The sequence below is a fragment of the Notamacropus eugenii genome, chromosome 1 (genome assembly GCF_028372415.1).
Source record: "Notamacropus eugenii isolate mMacEug1 chromosome 1, mMacEug1.pri_v2, whole genome shotgun sequence".
NCBI lineage: Eukaryota > Metazoa > Chordata > Mammalia > Diprotodontia > Macropodidae > Notamacropus > Notamacropus eugenii.
In genome coordinates this window covers 207991593-208011284 of record NC_092872.1, presented here as the reverse complement: position 1 = coordinate 208011284, position 19692 = coordinate 207991593, and the positions used below count along the sequence as shown (strand labels likewise).

Here is a 19692-nt window from a genome sequence, read left to right as displayed (position 1 = left end):
TACATTTCATAATAGTATACAAGAGTATACTATTTTTTTTTGTTAAAGAAGTCACTCTATATTTGAGGGAAGGTAGGCAAAAAGAAAGTTCCTAAGAGACTGCCACAAAACCCAGTAAAATCCATCCTTCTACAAGAATCAAGAACATCTTACTTATGAGGTTACCTCATTTACCCTTGTAATATAGTATGACAAAATAACAAAGAAGCTTCAAGGATCATACAGTGTTTGGGAATAAATTACTGTGATGTTATAAACAACCAACCCTCTACCTTTTCTATTATTAGTAACTTACTGCTATTACAAATCTGGAAGTTAACGACAACTAAAAATTAGTTTTTATACTCACACTATATTCACACTCTGAAATGAATGATAAAATAGTTTATTTGACCTACTCTTTTATCAACTTAAACTGGTTCACTTCTCTCATCCCTAGGCCAACTGAGGGACCTCAATTTCTGCAGCCAAGCCACACTAATGCCAAAGTTACAGCATTAGTAGAATAGGGAAACTTAACAAGAATGAGGTGCTGCAGACCAAGATAAGAAATCTTTCAGTCTTCTAAGCAGGTTGGTCTACAGTATGCCATCATACTCATATTTATTCCACTAAAGTTTTACATGGAGTTGGCACTCAAGTGCCATGTTAATAAAGGGTAGGTTCTGCCAGGGCTTAACACTTTCCATTGTTAAGGCATGGACCTGGTGATGGGCTGTGTCTGCGTCATCTGAGGACCAGACTAACTAGGTTCAAAAAAGCTTGTGAGTAGATAGCTGGTCACCAAGTGGTTAATTTTTTTCCCTATATATAACTTACTAAGATTGTCTACAAAGGCATAGAAGATGGGCAAGAAGGTAAAGAAGGTATCTCTCCACAAATCACTATGTTTACACATATCCATCCCACTTCTCCAAATTTCCAAGAGCAAAAGCATTTAATACAAAAACTTGGCATCCTAAGAAACCAACCAGGAAGTAACTTGAGTTGACAGTTTTGCCAATTTAGCAAAGGATAATGGCACAAAAGCATCAATCAGCAAGCATTTACTATTAAAAAAATACTATCTTTTGGGTATATTTTGGTATAAAAGCTCTGCCAAAATGAGCTTTAAAGAGTTGTTATCTGTTTTCAAATAAAAGGTGATCTAGTACAACTGACTGATTTTATAGAGAAGGATCAGTACATCATCACAGTAAGCAACAGAGATGGGAATTTGATTCCATGTTCTCTGACTCCAAAGAGAGTCAGAGTTAATGGAGGGAAGAAATAGAATTATCTATCTACTTTGTTCTAAGTCCCAAGAACAACGTGTGCCTGGGTCCAGGCTAACTCTGATTCTAGGCTAGACCCAGGTCTAGTGACCCAATTCTTCTTATCAAAGAGCCTGAATCCTGGACTCAGTTTGTGCTATTAACCCTTTCCTTCTTCAACACTACTCCTGTTCCAGGATCGGTGCTCTTCTGCTTCCAAATAGCAGGTCCTAACTAGAGGTAGGGAACCTAGAGCCTCCAGGCCACATGTGGCCATCTAGGTCCTCAAATGCAGCCCTCTGACTGAATCCAAACTTCACAGAACAAATCCCCTGTTCTGTAAAACTTGGACTTAATCAAAAAGCGGGACCCAAGGACCTAGACTGCCAAGTGTGGCCTGGAGGCCTCAGGTTCCCCACCTCTGTCCTAGACTAAATTTCTGGCTCCAGCTACATCATCCACCAACATCATAGTCCCATGTCCAGTATATGAGCTTCACTCAGTTCCTTTAGAGGTAAGTCTCTGCATCTGCATAGGCAAAGCAAGGACCTAGAAAATAACCCATAACCCTACAGACTATAACCCTACAGAGCAGGGACATCAAATTCAAATAGAATTGAATGCTGGCCACATATAGATGCAGAAAAACACAAATTAACATGAACAATGTTTTACTGTATTTTTATTTATTTTGCTAAACATGTCCCAATTTCATTTTAATCTGGTTTCTCCTCCCACATCTGTGAGTTTTGCCAGCAGGTCATTTAGTCTTCTGCCTAGTGACACTTATTGCCAACCCTTGCTATGAGTTCCTGAAGTGAAGCTATATACTCTAAACAGAGTAAATCTATCTACTCACAGTACCCGCTTCTCTCTCCTCTCTAACAGCCTCTTAGGGAGAAGAAAAGCCTTCCTCCATGGCTAGATCCCCAGCCAGGACTGAGTGCAATTAATGGTACAGTTAACCTGTTAACACCTCAGCACTTAGCTTAACACTCCCTAAACAGTCTGAAACTCATACTGTGCACGAAAGTAAATTTTACCTGAGAAGGAGGAAGAGTCAAAAATTTTAGGTCAGTTACAAACATCTCTAACATAAAAAAGAAGCAGATTGGAGATATATAAGGCTAACAGAAGAGCATCACAGCAAAGCCAATAGAAAGACTGAGCAAACAAAAGAAAGGGAAAAAAGCCAAGCAAACAAGCAAGAATGGGAGCCAAGACACTTAACAAATGCTATGGGGAAAGAAAATCATCATGGAAATTCTTGAAAGGTAAACTTGGAGAACATATTCTTTCAGAAATTAGAATACAGCCGCTGTAGCTGAAAAGAGCAAGGGCATAATTAAGAGAAATAAAGGTAGAAAGTAGTACTGAAGGTAGAACTCTCTGAGACAAAGAGCAGGGCATTTAGAACATGTAACAGAAAAATCTATAAATTCAAAACTGTGGATGGTAGAAAAAATAAAATGAGACTTAGAACACAAAGAGGAAAAAGAAAAACTGAAAAATAAGAAAAATGATGAGACTGAGAAAACACATGAAGACAAGGTAACTGAGACAGAAGACAGAATGCCAATGGTACAAAAATTACCTGTATTACAGAGAAAAAGGATAAAATAACAGGAGTGAATAGTATATTTTAGTGAACTGCCCAGTATTCACTTCTCTTAAAAATCATGTAATTTCTGAGACTGAGGACTAGACATTTTCCCTAATTCTTACTGCTCTCAAACCTCTCCGAAGTATACATAAAGCAATTTCTGCAGTCTCCACAGTCAAAGACGCTAAGAATGTTAACGAGGTGACAACCTGTTGAACTTACATCAGAAAAGTATGACCCCTGACCTCTAGAAGGCTTACAAAGCACTCCATAAACCGAACGCTGTCTTTCCCCATCCTCCTCTACAGAACACTCTGCCTAATCTGTAGTGTGGTCACATAAATACCCAGCCAGAGAACTGAAGAGCAGAGGGGTCTGCAGCATGTGTGGGAGATTCCATCAGGTCTGAAGGAAAAGGAGACTGGTATCTAGGTAGTGGTCAATTCTGTCCCCACAGAAGTCACTTGGAGTAGAGATGGAAGCTGGTGTAAAGTGAATTTCTCAGCATGGGAGGAGGCTGAGCCAGCTTTGAAGTTCACTCTCTGAGAAAACCACCATCAAAGATGAAAGAGTGAGAAAGTGGGCAAGCAACATGAGAATACAAGGAAAAAAAGACTAAAACTGATGAGAAAGAGTTCCCTGTAGATTCTCAAGAGAGCAAGGAATCATAGCAGGATGTTCCTAAATAGTTCAAGAGGGAAATAAAAATCACAAAAGCAAAAATGATGGGCTACACAACAAAATTAACTGAAAGATTAGAAAAACTTAAATCCACAATGGTAAATATATTACCAAAGAAACAAACAAAAAAAACCTGATTAGAAATGCAAATACAATGTAATTGGGAAAAAGTAAAATATTAAGTTAAAACAAAGTACAGAGACATGAAGGACAATCTGAAGAAAGCAAAAAAAGTAGTTTCATTAAAAGAAAACATTATTTCTATAAAAAGTAAAATAATGGATTAAAGGTCTAGAAAATATGACAAGTCAAAAAACCCGATTACCGTAAACATAAGAAATAATTAAAGAAAACTAGCGAGCTTCCAAGTACAGAGCAGAATACAAAATGCTAACTGAAAGAATCCATGGATTGCAAGCAGGAAAAAAGTTCTATGCTGCAAACTTCAAAATATACACTTTAAATTCAACAAATAATTTTTTGCAAGTGATTAGAAAATTGATATTCAAATGTCAAGTAAACTAAAATAATACGTTATTCTGTACCCATCACAAACTCAAGAAGGGACTTGAATAATGTGTTTTTAAGAACAAAGAAGCTCAAGATGCAATTCAAGGCAACATACCCTACACAAAATCACACTTAACCATCAATGAAAAATGATGGATGTTCAAAAGTTATTTGCCAAATGCTTCCTGCATGTCCAGAACTGCACTAATGGAAACAGAAGGCAAAGCACTGATCAAGATTACTGCTGGTTCACCCATCTCCCAACTCTTATGAACTGGTATCCAAGGTTCTGCCTTCAGTCTCCTCCTCTCTCTACACTCTTTCTTGGTAATCAAATCAGTTTAACCACAGTCTCTACATAAGTGACTCAAATCTTTATCTCACCTTTAGTCTCTTTCCTCAATTCAAGTCAGCATTGCCAACTGCCTTCAAGAGACCTCCACTTAGCTATCCCACCATCACCTCAAACTAAGCATTTTAAATGGAATTTATCTTTCCCTCAAGACTGCCCCTCCTTCAAACTTTTTTGTCTCTGTTGAGGCTACCACCACCCCAGGTTCAAAAGTTCTAAATGATCCCCAACTCTTCCCTTTCCTTCACATCCTATATCCAACCAGTTGATGTTTTGGCAATTCTACTCCTATTACATCTTTCACATCTATTACCATCTCTCTACTATATTGTTTACTCCCCTGTATACTTCATCAACTCTGTCTGGAACACTAAGAGCCTCTTCGTTCATCTCCTTGCTTCTAAGGCTCTACACTCTCTAATCCATTCCCCTATACAGCCACCAAAAACAATCTTCCTATGGCAATCTTCTCTACTCAAAAATCTTCAGTGGCTTTCTATGTCTTCTTGGATAAAATACAAAACTATTAAGTTTGAAATTTAAAGATTTCCACAGTCTAATCTGGCTCTGACTTCCGAAACGCATAACATTTCATGCCTTTATGTCTGAATCCAACTGGACTACTGTTCTTGAATGTTAGTACCCCATCTTCTACCTTCATGCCTTCAAACAGGCTATCTCTGGAGTTCTGGGGTTTTTTTCTCCCCTAGAAGGGCTCAGTTCAGGTATACTTTCTACACAAAGCCTGTTCTGATTGGTCAGGAGTTAGTACTCACTTACTCATCTGGGTACATGCTGAACTCTATTACTTGAATGTAAACTCCCAGAAATTAGGGAGTGAGAATGTGCTCTACACATAACAGGTTTTAAATAAATGTTTAAAAAACTGAATGAACTGTTACTCTGGACTGAGTTCTTACCTCCAGAAAAGGAAAGAGCTGCTGAGATAGAAACAACTGAAACCTTGATGACGAAGAAACCTAATCCATTTTACAACATGTCAAAGAAGGAAAGGGAAGCCAGACATAGTTTAAAGAACAGATTTGGAGAGAACAAATTTCAAAGGAATCAGAGAAAGAATAGGCCACATTCCAATGCCTAAAATTCTTCCAAGGTAGTCAGTTCAGAATGAAATTCTGAAGTCACAAAGAGAAATAATTCTAATAAGAAGGAAAATGGAAAGTTCAACCAATTAACATTTTTAATATACATGTAGAAGATGAAAACAACTATGGACAGCAGAGAGGGCAAAAGCATGGAATGGCTCTAGGAAAGAAGTGGCAGGAATACTCAATCTCAGAATAAGCTGAAGCTGACAAGCAGCATTAAGTACAATAAAAGGGTTTTTAACTAAGAGAAAAAGTAGGACCAAAGAACAGAGAGCACTGCTGTTCAGGGGGAATGGGATAATAATGGAGTACCTAACTGACCTGAAATAGGGGGCTGATGGAACTGGAAAATGTGACTGCGTAGTCATTGTGTCAGTAATCACTGAAAAATAATGCACAATGGGAGAGGTGACACAGGCTCCAAAAGAGGGCAAAATGTCCTGTTTGTTTTTAAAGGAAGAAAATAGAAGGCTGATGATCTCAATATCAACTTGTAGCAAAATGTACAAAGGAAGGGGTAGTGGATATCTTAAAAAGAAGTGAAGTCGTCATAACAAAAATTAGCAAGTCATTTAAACAAACCATACCAGATTAACATCATTTTCTTTCTCGTCAGTGGCATAAGGCTGGCAGATTAGGGTGATGCTATTGTGCCATCTTTGTGGTCAAGATGCAATGACATGGACTAGATGATGGGACAGGGACATAAACTGAGAGTGGTTTGAATGGTTAACCCAATGACTATTCATTAATGGCTTGATGTTAAAAATGAGGTGTTTAGTAGAGTACCTTAGTGATCTGTGCCTGGCTTGGGGTTGGCAATTTTATCAATGACAGGGATAAAGACCCATATTATGTGCTGATCAAACCTGCTGAGAGCATAAAGCAGGCAGAAATAACTACAGCATTAACAAGAACCAGGATCCAAAAAGATCTTGACAGGCTAGGATACTAAGCTACATCTAAGAAAAGTTTACAAGTAAATGATGGAAGGGGCTATCTCAAATCTATTTAATCTCAAAAACATTTAGGGATTGTAGTAGAATACAAGGCCAAGGACGTGGCACAGCATCAAAAAATATTACAGAAATTTTAGGCTGTACTACTTTGTTCAGAACAGTCCACACTGCCCAAAGATCTGTGCTTGGCTCTTATCAAAGACTTGGATAAAAGCACAGGTAGACAGCTAATCAAATTTGCAGATGACGTCAAGCTGAGAGGGAGAGCTGACATTCTAAATGACAGACTCCAAAATTATCTTGACAATCTAGAGTACATGATTGAAGATGAAATTCAATAGGAATTATCGTAACTCTTGGGCGCATGCATGCGCACACACACACACACACACACACACACCCACCCACCCACCCACCCATCACTTTCATAAGCATAAGATAGTAGATGCATGGATAGACAGCAGATGTTCTCACCAAGATCTGGGAGTTTTAATGGATGCCAAGATCAATATGGATCAAGAGTATGAACTGACAGGCAAAGAAGAAATCAAATGCAATCTTGGGCACCATTATTCCTGCTAATTACTTTTTCTTTAAAAAAATACTATTATATGGAATGTCTTTCTGGGAAGGGGAAGGAAAAGGAGACTGGGGATAGTTATGACAATGTAAGAAGCAGACAATTATCAATATAAACTTATTTTTTTAAAAAGAGGGGAGCCAAGGTAACTTCCAGCAATATGAAAGGGATAGAATATGAAAGGAATAGAATCTGTCCTCATCAGATCTCATTTGGAATATTTTATTCAGCTCTGGGGACCATGATTTGAGAAAGCCAATGATAAACTGAAGCGTTCTTCAGTCTATATTATATGAAAATCAGCTGAAAGGAGCTGGGGACATGTAGCCTGGAATAAAGAAAACTCAGGGGTATATGAACGACTGTCATGTGAAGGAGGATGTGATTTTTTCATTTGACTCCAGAAGGCAGAACCAAAAGCAATGGGTAGAAAGTGTAATGAGGCCAATTTGGGATTTCTGTCAGGAAAAATCACCTAACAATTAGAGCTGCCGTCCAAAGGCAGGATAAGTTGCTTTGAAAGGCAGTGGGCTCCTCTTTCATGGGGGTCATCTTCCAGAACAAAGTGGAAGACAATTTATTTGGTATGTTATAATAGGGATTCTTTTCGTCCATTACTGACAGCCTTTGGTGTCCCAACTCTCAACATTCTATGATTCTAGAATATTTTGTGTAGTTCTACGTGCCACATTTCAAGGAAATTCATTAGCCAAAAAGTGAATGGGCCTAAAAGTTTTGCCATAACAACTTGATGAAAACTACTAGGGGTCTTAAGCCTTGAATAAGTGCTTATTTGGTGCCAGACATTGTACCAGATAGAAAACTGCTTTAAAGACTTTTTCTCCTGAGCATTCATCACTGGTCGTAGCTCATCTTGAGCTTCAGTGGTCCCAAAACTTACGTAAATCTTGTTAATCCCTTTGCCTCAAATCTATAAATATACAAATACCAGTAACTATTTCTTGACAACTTCCAATTGCAGTTATTTTCTGTATCAATAATTTTGATATGACCACATCAAATATATGTTGTACAAAAACCTAACTCTTCTCTAACTATTCTATGTGTCTTGCCTGTCCAACTAGATTAGATGTTTCTTGAAGGCAATGACCATGTCCTAAACTTATTTTTGTACTTCAGGAATACAGAAAGCACTCAATTAATACAATTAACCTACAGTTATAGGTAGACAGAAAAAAAAGGATTGCATGTGAACATCTATTGCATACAGCTTGTTTAAAGAAGATATGACCTTCATGTTAGAGAGTTCTTCCCCAAGGAATTCCATTTACCAATGAAATCAAAAGTATAATACTTAGCCCTATTCTATTAAAGTTAACACAGAAGTGTGATATTATCCTGCTGATCTGTGTTCTCTTTCTGAATTTCTTTCTGCTCTTTTCTGTGTATTTACAAAAGTGTTTCATTAACACTAATTTTTTTCTTTCTGAATCTCTAATGCTTTCATCTCCTTCCTGCCCCCGCAACAAAATAAAAGACTTCTCTTACAACAAATAAGGAAAAGCAGGTAAAATAAATTCATACATTAATGCATTCAAAAAATATACGTCCCAAACTTATCAGAAAGTGCAAGAGTATTAAGCTTGCCTAATTTCCAAGCGGAGTTGTACGTATTCCATGATGTCTTCTACTTCAAAGCTGATAGAACATAATCTTTTATAATCCAGATCCTTGGTATTTGAACTTTTTACATTTCCACTTGGAGTACTTTCCTTTGACCTGAATACTTGGATTTCAGCTAAAGCCTTCCTGGGTATTTTTAATTTAGGGTTTCTTTCAAGAGGCAACTAGTAGGTTCTAGTAGATATGAGTTATTTTTCTCTATGATTTCTTGAAATACAGCATTCCAGTTTTTTGCTTGGTCATGGTTTTCAAGAACTCATGTTTTTTTCTAATATTTCAATCTTCTGACTTCATTCTAATATTTCTTATCTCAGATTCTATTTTCTCCCTTCTATTTTTCAGGAAGCCCATTACTTAGGTAAAGAATTACACCTTCTGTTCCAGATTATTTTTCTTTGCATTTTTTTTTCAAGAACTCCAATTTAAATTCCAATTTCATGTGAATTTCTTCAAATCACTCTTGTGATTTGTCCTTGTGGCTCAGTTATTCTTTTCTGAGGCTTTACTTGTACTTATGGAATTATGCTCCCTTTCTAAGTTTACCTCTTGAGCTTCTCAATCTATACAATTTCTTCAATGTATTGTGTTTTCTTCTGTTTACTTATGTATCTCTAGCTTCTAATTCTGAATTGGAACTTTGTACTATAGAGCCTGATACTGTCCATGCCTATACTCTTGAATGTAATAGGCAGATGTTGTTTGGCCATGTCTCTACTGTCTGGATGTCACTGCAATTCTGAAAATAGTGGCTGGCACTGGTAGCCTTAGCCAACAGCTTCTTATGCTTGCATCATCCTCAACTGGATATTGTTTCTGGCTCCAATAGAACACAATGGGATGAAAGCATAGGGTTCTGGCCACCATCTTCTTATGCTGTCTGGGACTAGATGAAAAAACTTACTTTTTTCTTTGGTCTATGTGGAAGTTCCATGGCCTCTTACTTTACAACCTTAAAAGGAAGTTCTCATTTTCACTTTGCCCTTAGGTTCTAATAGATATGGGTAGTTTTCTTCTATGATTTCTTGGACTATAGTGTTCAAGTTTTTTGTTTGGTTATGGTTTTCGGGAAATGTGGTAATTTTTTTCCTTTTCTTTTCAGTTCTAAATTCTTTTTTTTCCCTATATCTCTTTCCCCACTCATTGAGAAGGGGGAAAAATGTGATAGCCATTGCATATGTGAGAAATAATGCAAAAGATATTTCCATATTAACCAAGTTGTAGAAAAAATATGCTTCCATCAGCAACCCTCACCCTGAGAACTTTGGTGATTCTTAATTTGGTCAGGTTTTTTTTTTTTTTTAAATAGCAGATCCCTTGTATTTTTTTCCCTAATATTTCAATCTTTTGACTTCATTCTAATATTTCTAATCTCAAAATCTATTTGCTCCCTCCTTTTTTCAGGGGGTCCATTACTTGGGTAATCATTCTAAGATTCTAATAGGTACTGAAAATAATAGTAATAGAGGTGAGGATGACAGACAGAGATGACCAATGAGGTCACCTTCAGGGTAGTAAGTCATATGTATTAAAATGTTCTTCTAACAGTGATTTATATTACTCTCTCCCCAACTACCATAATCTACCCCATTCTATCCTTGACTATTTGTGAGAAGCCTGGTTAAGATTAAAGTAGTCAAGTTTAAAGCTGTACAAAATCTTTTTTCCTAGGAAAAGTTAATTGAACTCATTTAAGGATGGAATCCATAAACTTGCTAGAGGTGACAATTATACTAATCTTTAAGTGCCATGGTTTTATGTTAATAATATAGGCAAGAAAGGCTTCCTGGCAGAGAGGATAAAGAATTGGCCTTGGATTTAAGGAGGCTTGAGTACAAATCTTTTCTGTGATATAAAATAGGTATGTTATATTGGGCAGGTCATGTAACTTGTCAGAATCCCAAGCATCTCTTTAAGGATCCAGGTCACAGAACAGTTGCAGTCTGCACAGGTAGAGGGAATTTCTTCACTGAGAACTCCCTATACCAACAAAATCTCAGGTTCAGACAAAATTACAAAAAAAACACAACTGAGTGCTAATTCATTTAAAAGGCTCTACTGACTAGGATTTGTTGTGCTTTATCAATATAATGAACATTCAACTCTTCATGATAGTGGAAGGAAGCAGGGGTATGGATAATACAAAAGTAAATTAGACTGTTTTGGAATACAAATTTTAACATTTAATTATAAACTTGGCACATATTTTGGAAAATCAAAACACTTCAAAAAACAAATGGCCAAAATTTCACCAGAGCTGTTCCTCTTTCTAGAATTCATTTTTTCTTTGCTCCTAAAGTGAGTTGCTATACATTTGCTTTAAATTTGCCTTCCACATCTTCCCGGGAATAGATATAAATTTTTTTCTCCAAATTTTCCAGTTGGTGTATTAATATATAATGCAGTTACTATTATGATACAAAGAATGACAAATATTAAGAATTCAGAAAAGAACTAGATTTGCATGAAGTGAAAGAAGAGAGCAGAGCCCCCAAAATGCTACACACAACTACAACCACCATATAAAGGCATTTGAAAACCAACAAAATGGTGGTCAAATACAAAGGTCAACATTAGTACCATACAACCTAAGTTACAGGATATATCCCACCTTTCCATTAACCATTAATAAACTAACTTTTCCCAGGACCACTCTTTTCAAAGTGAGAAGTGTTTCAGTGTTTCTTGGGAATTCTTTATTGTATCAAAAAAAAAAATCATACATTAAGATATTATTTTTAAAGTTCACTTACTGGGCTGTTTATTCCATGAAACAGAATAAAAGTTACAAGAGCTAATGAATACAGAGTCCCTTCATTTTTAACCCCATGCACACAAGTTTTTAAGTGGGCTGTTTAAAAGCTCAAAACATAATTTCCCAAAGACATAGGGTTTTAAGTGTAGGGTTGGTTTTCAAGATGGATAAAAAATGTCTTTTTAGCTTTATCAAGAGACTGAAATATCATATATTTATAATAGAAAATACTGGAAAATATAATACTGTTATACTATTCATTAAATTATAGAGTGAAAATAATAGGATTGGATAAGAAATATATAATTGAAAAAATGCCTTCTATCTTGATGGTAAACTGAAGGTAAGACAGGTTTTAATAGTTGAAAAAGCAGATACTTGTGGAGGATATAGAAGGTCCTTTTAGGTACTTACAAAGGCTCTGGAGGATAATGGCACGGGTTCTTTAATACTTAATTCATTATTGTATTATTTCAATTCAAAACTCATGGCTTTCCTCTTCTCCATACCAGCATTACTCTCAAGCTTCTCAGCCAGGATAAGGGTGTTTTGTTGGTTGTTGTTTTTACTCAAATGGAGAGAAGAAAAGTGAGGGAGAAAAAGAAGAGAAGAGAAGGGAAGCAAGAAAAGGAATCAAAGGGGAGATGTAGAGATATGAAAAAGTGACTGTCTGAAATGAAATTAACTGAGCTGTAGGTATGAAAGAAGACCCAATAGTAACGAAAACTCCTTGTGAGGAAAAAAGGGGAGGAGGCAGAGGGGAGGGAAGGAGACTGAATCAAACAGTTTCTGGCTCTAGCCACAAGGTGGTATCCATGACCTAAGATACCTCCTCACCCACTATATATCACTTTTCATAATGCATTTCACTTATCTGTTAGCATCCCCCACTGGTAAAATGTAACCTCCTTGAAGATAGGGCCTGTCTCCCTTTTAGTACTCCACTAAACAATGAGCCCTGTGCCCTATAGTTAATGAATGTTTTTTGCATGTCGATGATTATGAAAAACCCTTAAGCAGGCTGCTCTTAGTTCTGGAAGTACCTGCAAAAATCAATAAATGACTATAATTCTAATTATGTAAATAAGAGCTTGAAAGATTGTCAAAAGAAAATATATCATGTGTAATGCGCTAGATTTACCAAATGAATTATTTGCTACCATAAGCCAGTTCCAGATGTGCACTCACCTTTACCACATTGTCCCCTGATTGCCCATTATTACGTAAGCAATCGAGACAGATGGCAATTTGGGGGTCACTTCTATGATAGTCCTTATCATCTTGATTTTCATCACCTTCTTCTACTTTGGGCTTGTCAGCTTTTGAAGTTTCATCTGCACAATTAAAACGTAATTGAATTCAAAGTCGGTGATTTTAGATTCTAAGTCACTTAGCTACCAAAATCGTCAAAACCAAATTTAGCTTCAATAAAGCTTTGAGAGGGGAAAAAAATCTAAATGTCTTTATTTAACCCTTTTAAAATAGGTACTGAAGAATTAGCTGCACGAATAAATGTGCTTTTCATTAGATTTAATAGCTAGTAGATACCGTAAACTTAACTTCAAGGAGATGTATATGAGAATGTCCTAAATTTTACATCATTATAAAGATGTGGCCAGCCTTTTGCCTTCACTGTCCAGTCTCCCATGTTTTATATCCTGGAACACGTATAACCCTTTCCTTCCTTCATCTCTTCTATCTTGTCAGTTTTAAAGTCCTACTCATTCTATCTTGGTAGTATCTCTTGCATCTGTCCCCTTTTCTCTACGTGCATTTCTATTGGATAGACTAGGCCCTTGTTACCACCAGATTTAATTTTGGCAGTACCATCTAGTATTCTTTATACTTCATGCACAGCTTCATAACTCTGCTCATGCTGAACCCAAAGCCTCCAAGGGTTTAGAGTTAAGGAGGGATTTGAGGGTAATCCCTTTAATTCATCAATGAGGCAACTAAGCCTTAGGTAGTACTAAAGAAGTATAGTTGACTTAGAACCCAGGCCCTCTGACTCCAAATCTATAACTTTCCACACTCTACCCTACTGGCTGACATACCCATTTCACTGTCTTCTTTGTTGAATTCCAACTCCTCCCTTAAAGACCAATTCAAACTCTACTTCCTGTTAAGTCTTCTCTGATTCTTCTAGTCAGTAGTCAGAGGCAGCTAAATGGTGCCATACTGCATGGAGCACTGGGCCTGGAGCACCTTAGTTCAAATATAGCCTCAAACACTTACTGGTTTTGGTTTCCTCAACTGTAAAATGAAGGTAATACCACCTATCTCCCAGGGCTGCTATGAGGATAATATGAAATAATTGTAAAGTACTGTGCCTGACCCATAGTAGGCACTATAGAAATACCAGGTGTTATTTATCATCATCACCACTCACTTTCTCACCCCTCAGACCTTACCTAGCACTTTGTGTGTACCTTATTATGTACTTTCTGGACACCAGTGACTTATATATGTCATAGCTCCCTACTAAACTGTGAGTTCTATGAAGAATAAAAGGCATCATGCCATAGTTCTGACAGTATACAATTTACAAATGTTTCATTTGGTCAAGCCATATAATACAAAAACACCAGTCAAATGTATTCAGAAAGGTTATTCAACCAGAGAGGAAGTGTTAATGGTTTAATGTCAAAGGACAAGAAGGCTCCAGGGATCTCTACTTGCCCCTGGGCTGCTTAATGTTTTTACCAATAACTTGGATAAAAGAATAGATGCCAAGCCCATCAAATCTGCTGATGACACAAAGCTGAGACGGGCAGCAAACACCTTGGAAGTCAGTATCCAAAAGGCTGAATCTAAATAAGATGAAATTTTCAGTAGGGATAAATGTAAAATCTTCAAGTAAAAAATTATCTTCAAAAGTAGAGGGTGGGGAGGCATGTTTAGAAAGACAGTGTTCTGAAAAAGATCTGAAGGTTTTGGTAGCCTATAAGCTGAATGATTCAGCAAAATATGGCAGCCAAAAAAAAAGCTAATGTCATCCTGGGCTATAATTAAAAGGAGCAACTTCCAGGATCTGATAATCCCATTGTATTCTAATCTACTAGACCTCCTTGAAGATTCAAGGGGATAAACTAGAGAGTGTACAGAGAGGAGCAAGGCTGGTGAAGGGAGAGGGCATGTGGAACCTAGAAAAGAGATGACTGAGGTAGGACATGATAACAATCTTCACGTAGGGGAAGGGCAGACCTGTCAGAAAGTGATTAGATTTGTTTGGTTTGGCTTAATGGCCAGGACCAGGAGCAAAGGATAGGAGTTAAAAAAAGGCTTGATAAATGACACTAGGCTTGATAGAGAAAAGTTTCCTTACACTCAGAGGAACTGAAGAGGAATGCAGTGCCACAGAAGCTGGACAGACATTATAACAGGGTATGTAATACTTAAGAATTCCTTCCATAGACAGATTGGATTAAGTGGCCTCCAATGTTCCATACAATTCTCAAGTGATATAATTAATTCAGTAAAAATTATAATTTGATATTTGATACAGAAACAGATACAGAATAGTATTACTTTTTAAACTAAACATTTTGATTATTACATATTGTTGAAATACTCTATTAAATAAGTAAAAGGAGTTTTTGTTAAACATACCCTCATGTTTTCCTGTGTGTGATGTATTCACACATACTATAAATCAATTAAATTACTTACAGTTAAACTTCAACTATTACAAATTTTAGGAGCCCTACCAAAATAAAAAGTTATCATATTTCAAGTAATAAGGAAGGAAAAGTTCAAAATTCTATCTATTATTCTTTACCTCTCAGAATGTAAATTTTTTTAAATGATAAAAGTTATAATTGTGTTCACCAAAAAACAGAAAAGGCTGATGAGCATAAAATAAGTAATCACATGGTTAATTTTACAAATAGACGTGTGTGTATGTATAAAAGGTACCTTGTCCATTTTCTTGAGGCTTGTTTTTCTTCCAAAATTCTGTCTCACGCTCAAGTTCCTCTAATTAAAAAAAAATTCAACACATCAAAGATAAATGCAAAAGTATTAATACAAACACGTCGATTTTCTAAAACACCAAAAATTTTCCCCAGACCAAAATGAAATAACTTACGTTCTCGTAGTCCAGGAACCAGCTTAAATATAATTTCCTCTAATGTGTTGTCCAGTCTTATAAAGAGAAAAAATGATGATAATGAATAAATATGATCCAAAAAACAATCACTGTAGTTTTATAAAATACTTTATATTTACATATGCACACTATTTTGGGGTTCAAATCAGTGATTTAATTTTCATAGTTGCTAGTAAAGAAAAGCCATGTGAACTCGAAGTCAGGAAGACCTGAGTTCAAATTTAGCCCCTGACATTTACTAGCTGTGGGACCTAGTTACCGACCACTGTCAATCTCAGGTTCTTCATTTGTAAAATAGCACCTAATATAGAAGCAGTCTTTCTGTTTTCTTTACTCATTCTTATAGTCCTATTTTCCAAACTGACAATTTGATGGTACCAGGCTCTGCAAACTACTGGAAGGAATGTCTGGGCATTATAAAATCCTGTTTTATATTCTCTTGGGTCCTGCTGCTAGATTTTCTGGGTACTGAGCACTGTGTTCGTAAAAGATCTCCATACAGCTCAGGATGGGCGTCTACCAGCTTTCAGTCCAGCAAAGTGGCCTGCTCTAGGGACAGTCTACCTGCAGCCCCCTTGGTCTGAGTTCCGCCAGCTTTTGATCTGGGTGACACAACTGTATGTTTGCCACAGACTGACCCCATTCCTGCGACAGCTAGCTGGAAAGTCAAGGAAAGGCTCTCTAAGGCTCCCCCATGGTCTGAGCTCCCTGCTCTACCCAAGTGCATGTCTGGACTGTCCTGGGGACAGAATGCAAGACCTCACTCCAAGGTCGGTCACACAGCTGCTGTTCCTGCTCCTTACCCAGTGCCCAGCAGCCTCTGGCCTGCTGCTGTTCTCTGCCTTCATCCACTATTTGCTACTAGGGGAAGGTGCCCCCTCCTTAGTCTGCAATGGATCCATGATCCAGCTCAGTGACACAAGTAACAGTTCTCTTGTAGCTGTTTCCTTCACAGAGTTCAGTCTGCCCCTTCTCTCTCTTGAGACTTTTTCTTACTCTTGTGAACAGTGTTAGCCCTCAGCTAAGTTCCCATGGCTGGCTGATTCTATCTCCCTATGCAGATCTGGAACAGAAAAAAATGATTCACTGGGACTTTGCCTTGGATTTCCTGATCAAGAGTGGTTCCCTTCTTAGGTCTTTCTTTGAGTAGTTATGGGGAGGAGAGATGGCCTGTATTGCTTCCTCCTACTCCATCATCTTTCCCTCAGGCAATTTACAATCTATTAAAAATACCTACGTATTTAGGATCGTTGGATTTTAACACTGCAAAGGACCTAAGAGAAAACCTAGTCCAGTGGGACTCACATTTTTTGGTCATAGGATTCTCTCACAGAAATCATGAAGGATGCCAAAGAGCTTTTCTTTACATGGGTTATATCTACCAATATTTACCTTATTTAAAAATTCAAAACGATAAATTCATTTAAAAATAACAAGAATAAATTCATTACAGGTTAACATAAACCACACTGTAATGAAAACTAACTCATTTTCCAAAAGAAATTAGTGAGACATGTAGCACTGTTTTACATATTTTTGCAAATCTAGTATCTGGCTTAATTTTTTGTTGTCGTTCGGTTATCTTCAAATTGTGTCTAACTCTTCGTGACCCCATTTGGGATTTTCTTTGCAAAGATAATGGAGTGGTTTGCCACTTCCTTCTCCAGCTCATTTTACAGATGAGGAAACTGAGGCAAATAGGGTTAATGACTTGCCCAGGATCACAGAGCTAGTAAGTGTGTGAGGTCACATTTGAACTTGGGCTGAAGAGTCTTCCTGACTCCAGGCCCAGCACTCTATCCACTGAGCCACCTAGCTGCCCATCTGGCTTAATAGAAGACAGCTAGATTATCTCAATGCATTCAAATTGCTGAGATAGGCAGTTTGGGTTGAAATCAAAGTTTATGAAGAAAATCTGGCTTCATGGATATATCATTGGAAAGGGGAGGAATATTTTAAAGGGTAAGTAAAATTTTAGTATTATTATAAAAATAGTTTTGAATTTGAGGACCCCCCAGACCAAATTTTAAGAACCAATGATCTAGAAGAATCCCTTCCTCTTAGAGGAGAGGAAGTTGAGACCAAGATAAGTACAGGGACATGTCCGAGGACACAACTAGAAAATAGCAGAACTGGAATTTGAATACCAAGGTCTTTGGGGCTGTAAAACTTACGTTTGGAACTCAAAATGTTTTTTCAATTATCTCCAAAACATTTAATTACAAATGACTAATTTTAAAAGGTAATTAAATCACAGGTTTTAACTAAGAAAACTTCCAACTACAATATATCACAAAGTAATTTAAAGTTATTTTTATGACTAATGCTCCCCCAATTTACAGTAATTGAGACTCCTGGCTAGGGAGAATTCTCATCCCTCCCAGCTGCTGAACGCTGGCAGTTGGCTAATGGTAAAGATTTTGAAGACCATTTTGCTACATCATTAACAAATCCCAGATGACAGCAGCTATCAGTTAACTGGCAGCATCTTTGAGCTGGAACAGAATGATTAACACAGATACAAACTAATTTGCTAATTGCTACTAGATTTATAATGTCTGCTCAGGCAGACATTGTAAGATGCTAAGAAAATACATAAGGCTACAGCATTATATATCTCCTGTTCAAGTATACTATAGCTATAGATTAATTACCAACTTTAGTCGAAAGTATCAATTAGTTCAAGGGATGAAAATAATGAAAAATAAAAAATTTTAAATTACTGGAATTGTTTTTTTTAAAGAAGAGGCATCTATTATGTAAACTTAGTGACTTGAAAGTGCCAAAAGTTTGAAAATAGTAAGCAACAGAAAAACCAACCCCCTCCCCCACACCCACATTTCAACCAAATTCTTAACAGTACTTTAAAAACTGCTATTTCTACTAAGGAAAACATGAAATAAACCAATTTCTAATACTGCTTAGTTTCATACTTAGTATTTTATGACTTAGAGTGCAAAATCTTATTATTTTCTAATATTATCCATTTCCCCCCAATACTATCCCAAAGTTAACTTCTTCCTCCTCTCCCAAAATTGACACTTAATTATCTGCTATATTCTTAAAAGAGTTTATTAAACCAGAAGCCAATTTTTTTCTGGCATGATTTTAATATCATAATGAAATTCAATGAAAAAATGGAATCATTTAATAGAAATTTGCTTTACACAAATGGAACTAAACTTTACTAGAATGCAGTTAATTATCAAGCAAAGGAAACCTTGTATAAATACATCACCACATCATATAGCTTTCTTTTTCAATGTTATATTGAATTTTAGAAGTTATTAATGTTTTCAAAATACTTATCACATAAAAAATGATTTATGTGCTTATATAAAGTTATAGTTAACAATCTGTCACCAAATCAAATACTTTTTTATAGTTGGAGACTGGAGAACTTTAGTGGTAGAAAGTATATGAACTTTTTTATAAAAAGTGCTTTGCAAAAGAAGATGGGTCATTAGATGAAATGGAGGGAGGGAGGGGAGAATTGAGGATGGAGGACTTGAAGTATTGAAGGTAAAATATAAATATGAAAATTCTAATTTCTGCTCATACCCTTTGAAGCAGATTAAGAAAGATTAGCTATAACAAGAAAGGAAAAGAGCCCACTGCTCGGAAAAACTTTGAGTAAGATGACAAAGGTAGTTGAACCCTATTTATTTCAAGAGAAGTCTAGTTCAAGGATTCATATTGCCATTTTACAGAGCAGGAAAAAAAGGCTCCAGGAATAGTGGGGAGTGGTTAGGGCACTAGCCTCAGAATCAAGAAGACCTGCATTCAAGTACTGGCTGGCTGATGAGGACTATCCCAGCCAATTCTCCCAGATCAGATACTGACCTGGATTAGAAGAAGGAAGGCAGGCAATGACCATTTAAGCTCCAGCACTGTGTGAGGTATTGTGCTAAGCACTTCGTAAATATCAATAACAATACTGGCTAGTATTTATATAGCTCCTACTATGTGCTGGCACTATGTTAAGTGTCTTATAATGATTATCTCATTTGAGAGGTGCAGAAGTAGATAAAGTGTCCAGCCTGGAGTCTAGAAGATCTGAGTTTAAATCTGGCCTCAGATACTTAAACTAGCTGTGTGACCCTGGGCAAGTCACTTAACTCTGTTTGCCTCAGTTTCCTCA

General features: G+C 36.8%; 1 protein-coding gene across 6 annotated transcripts in view; it reads right to left on the bottom strand.

Moving 5' to 3' along the window:
• PCGF5 (polycomb group ring finger 5) overlaps nucleotides 1-19692 on the bottom strand; it is a 140373-nt gene that overhangs the window by 23149 nt on the left and 97532 nt on the right. For all 6 annotated transcript variants that reach the window (XM_072625091.1, XM_072625113.1, XM_072625118.1 and 3 more), the window contains 3 exons: nucleotides 15531-15586; nucleotides 15359-15418; nucleotides 12632-12777 (listed from right to left, as the gene is read on the bottom strand). In XM_072625091.1, the coding sequence (XP_072481192.1) occupies nucleotides 12632-12777; nucleotides 15359-15418; nucleotides 15531-15586 (262 nt within the window). The remainder of the gene's footprint in view (nucleotides 1-12631; nucleotides 12778-15358; nucleotides 15419-15530; nucleotides 15587-19692) is intronic.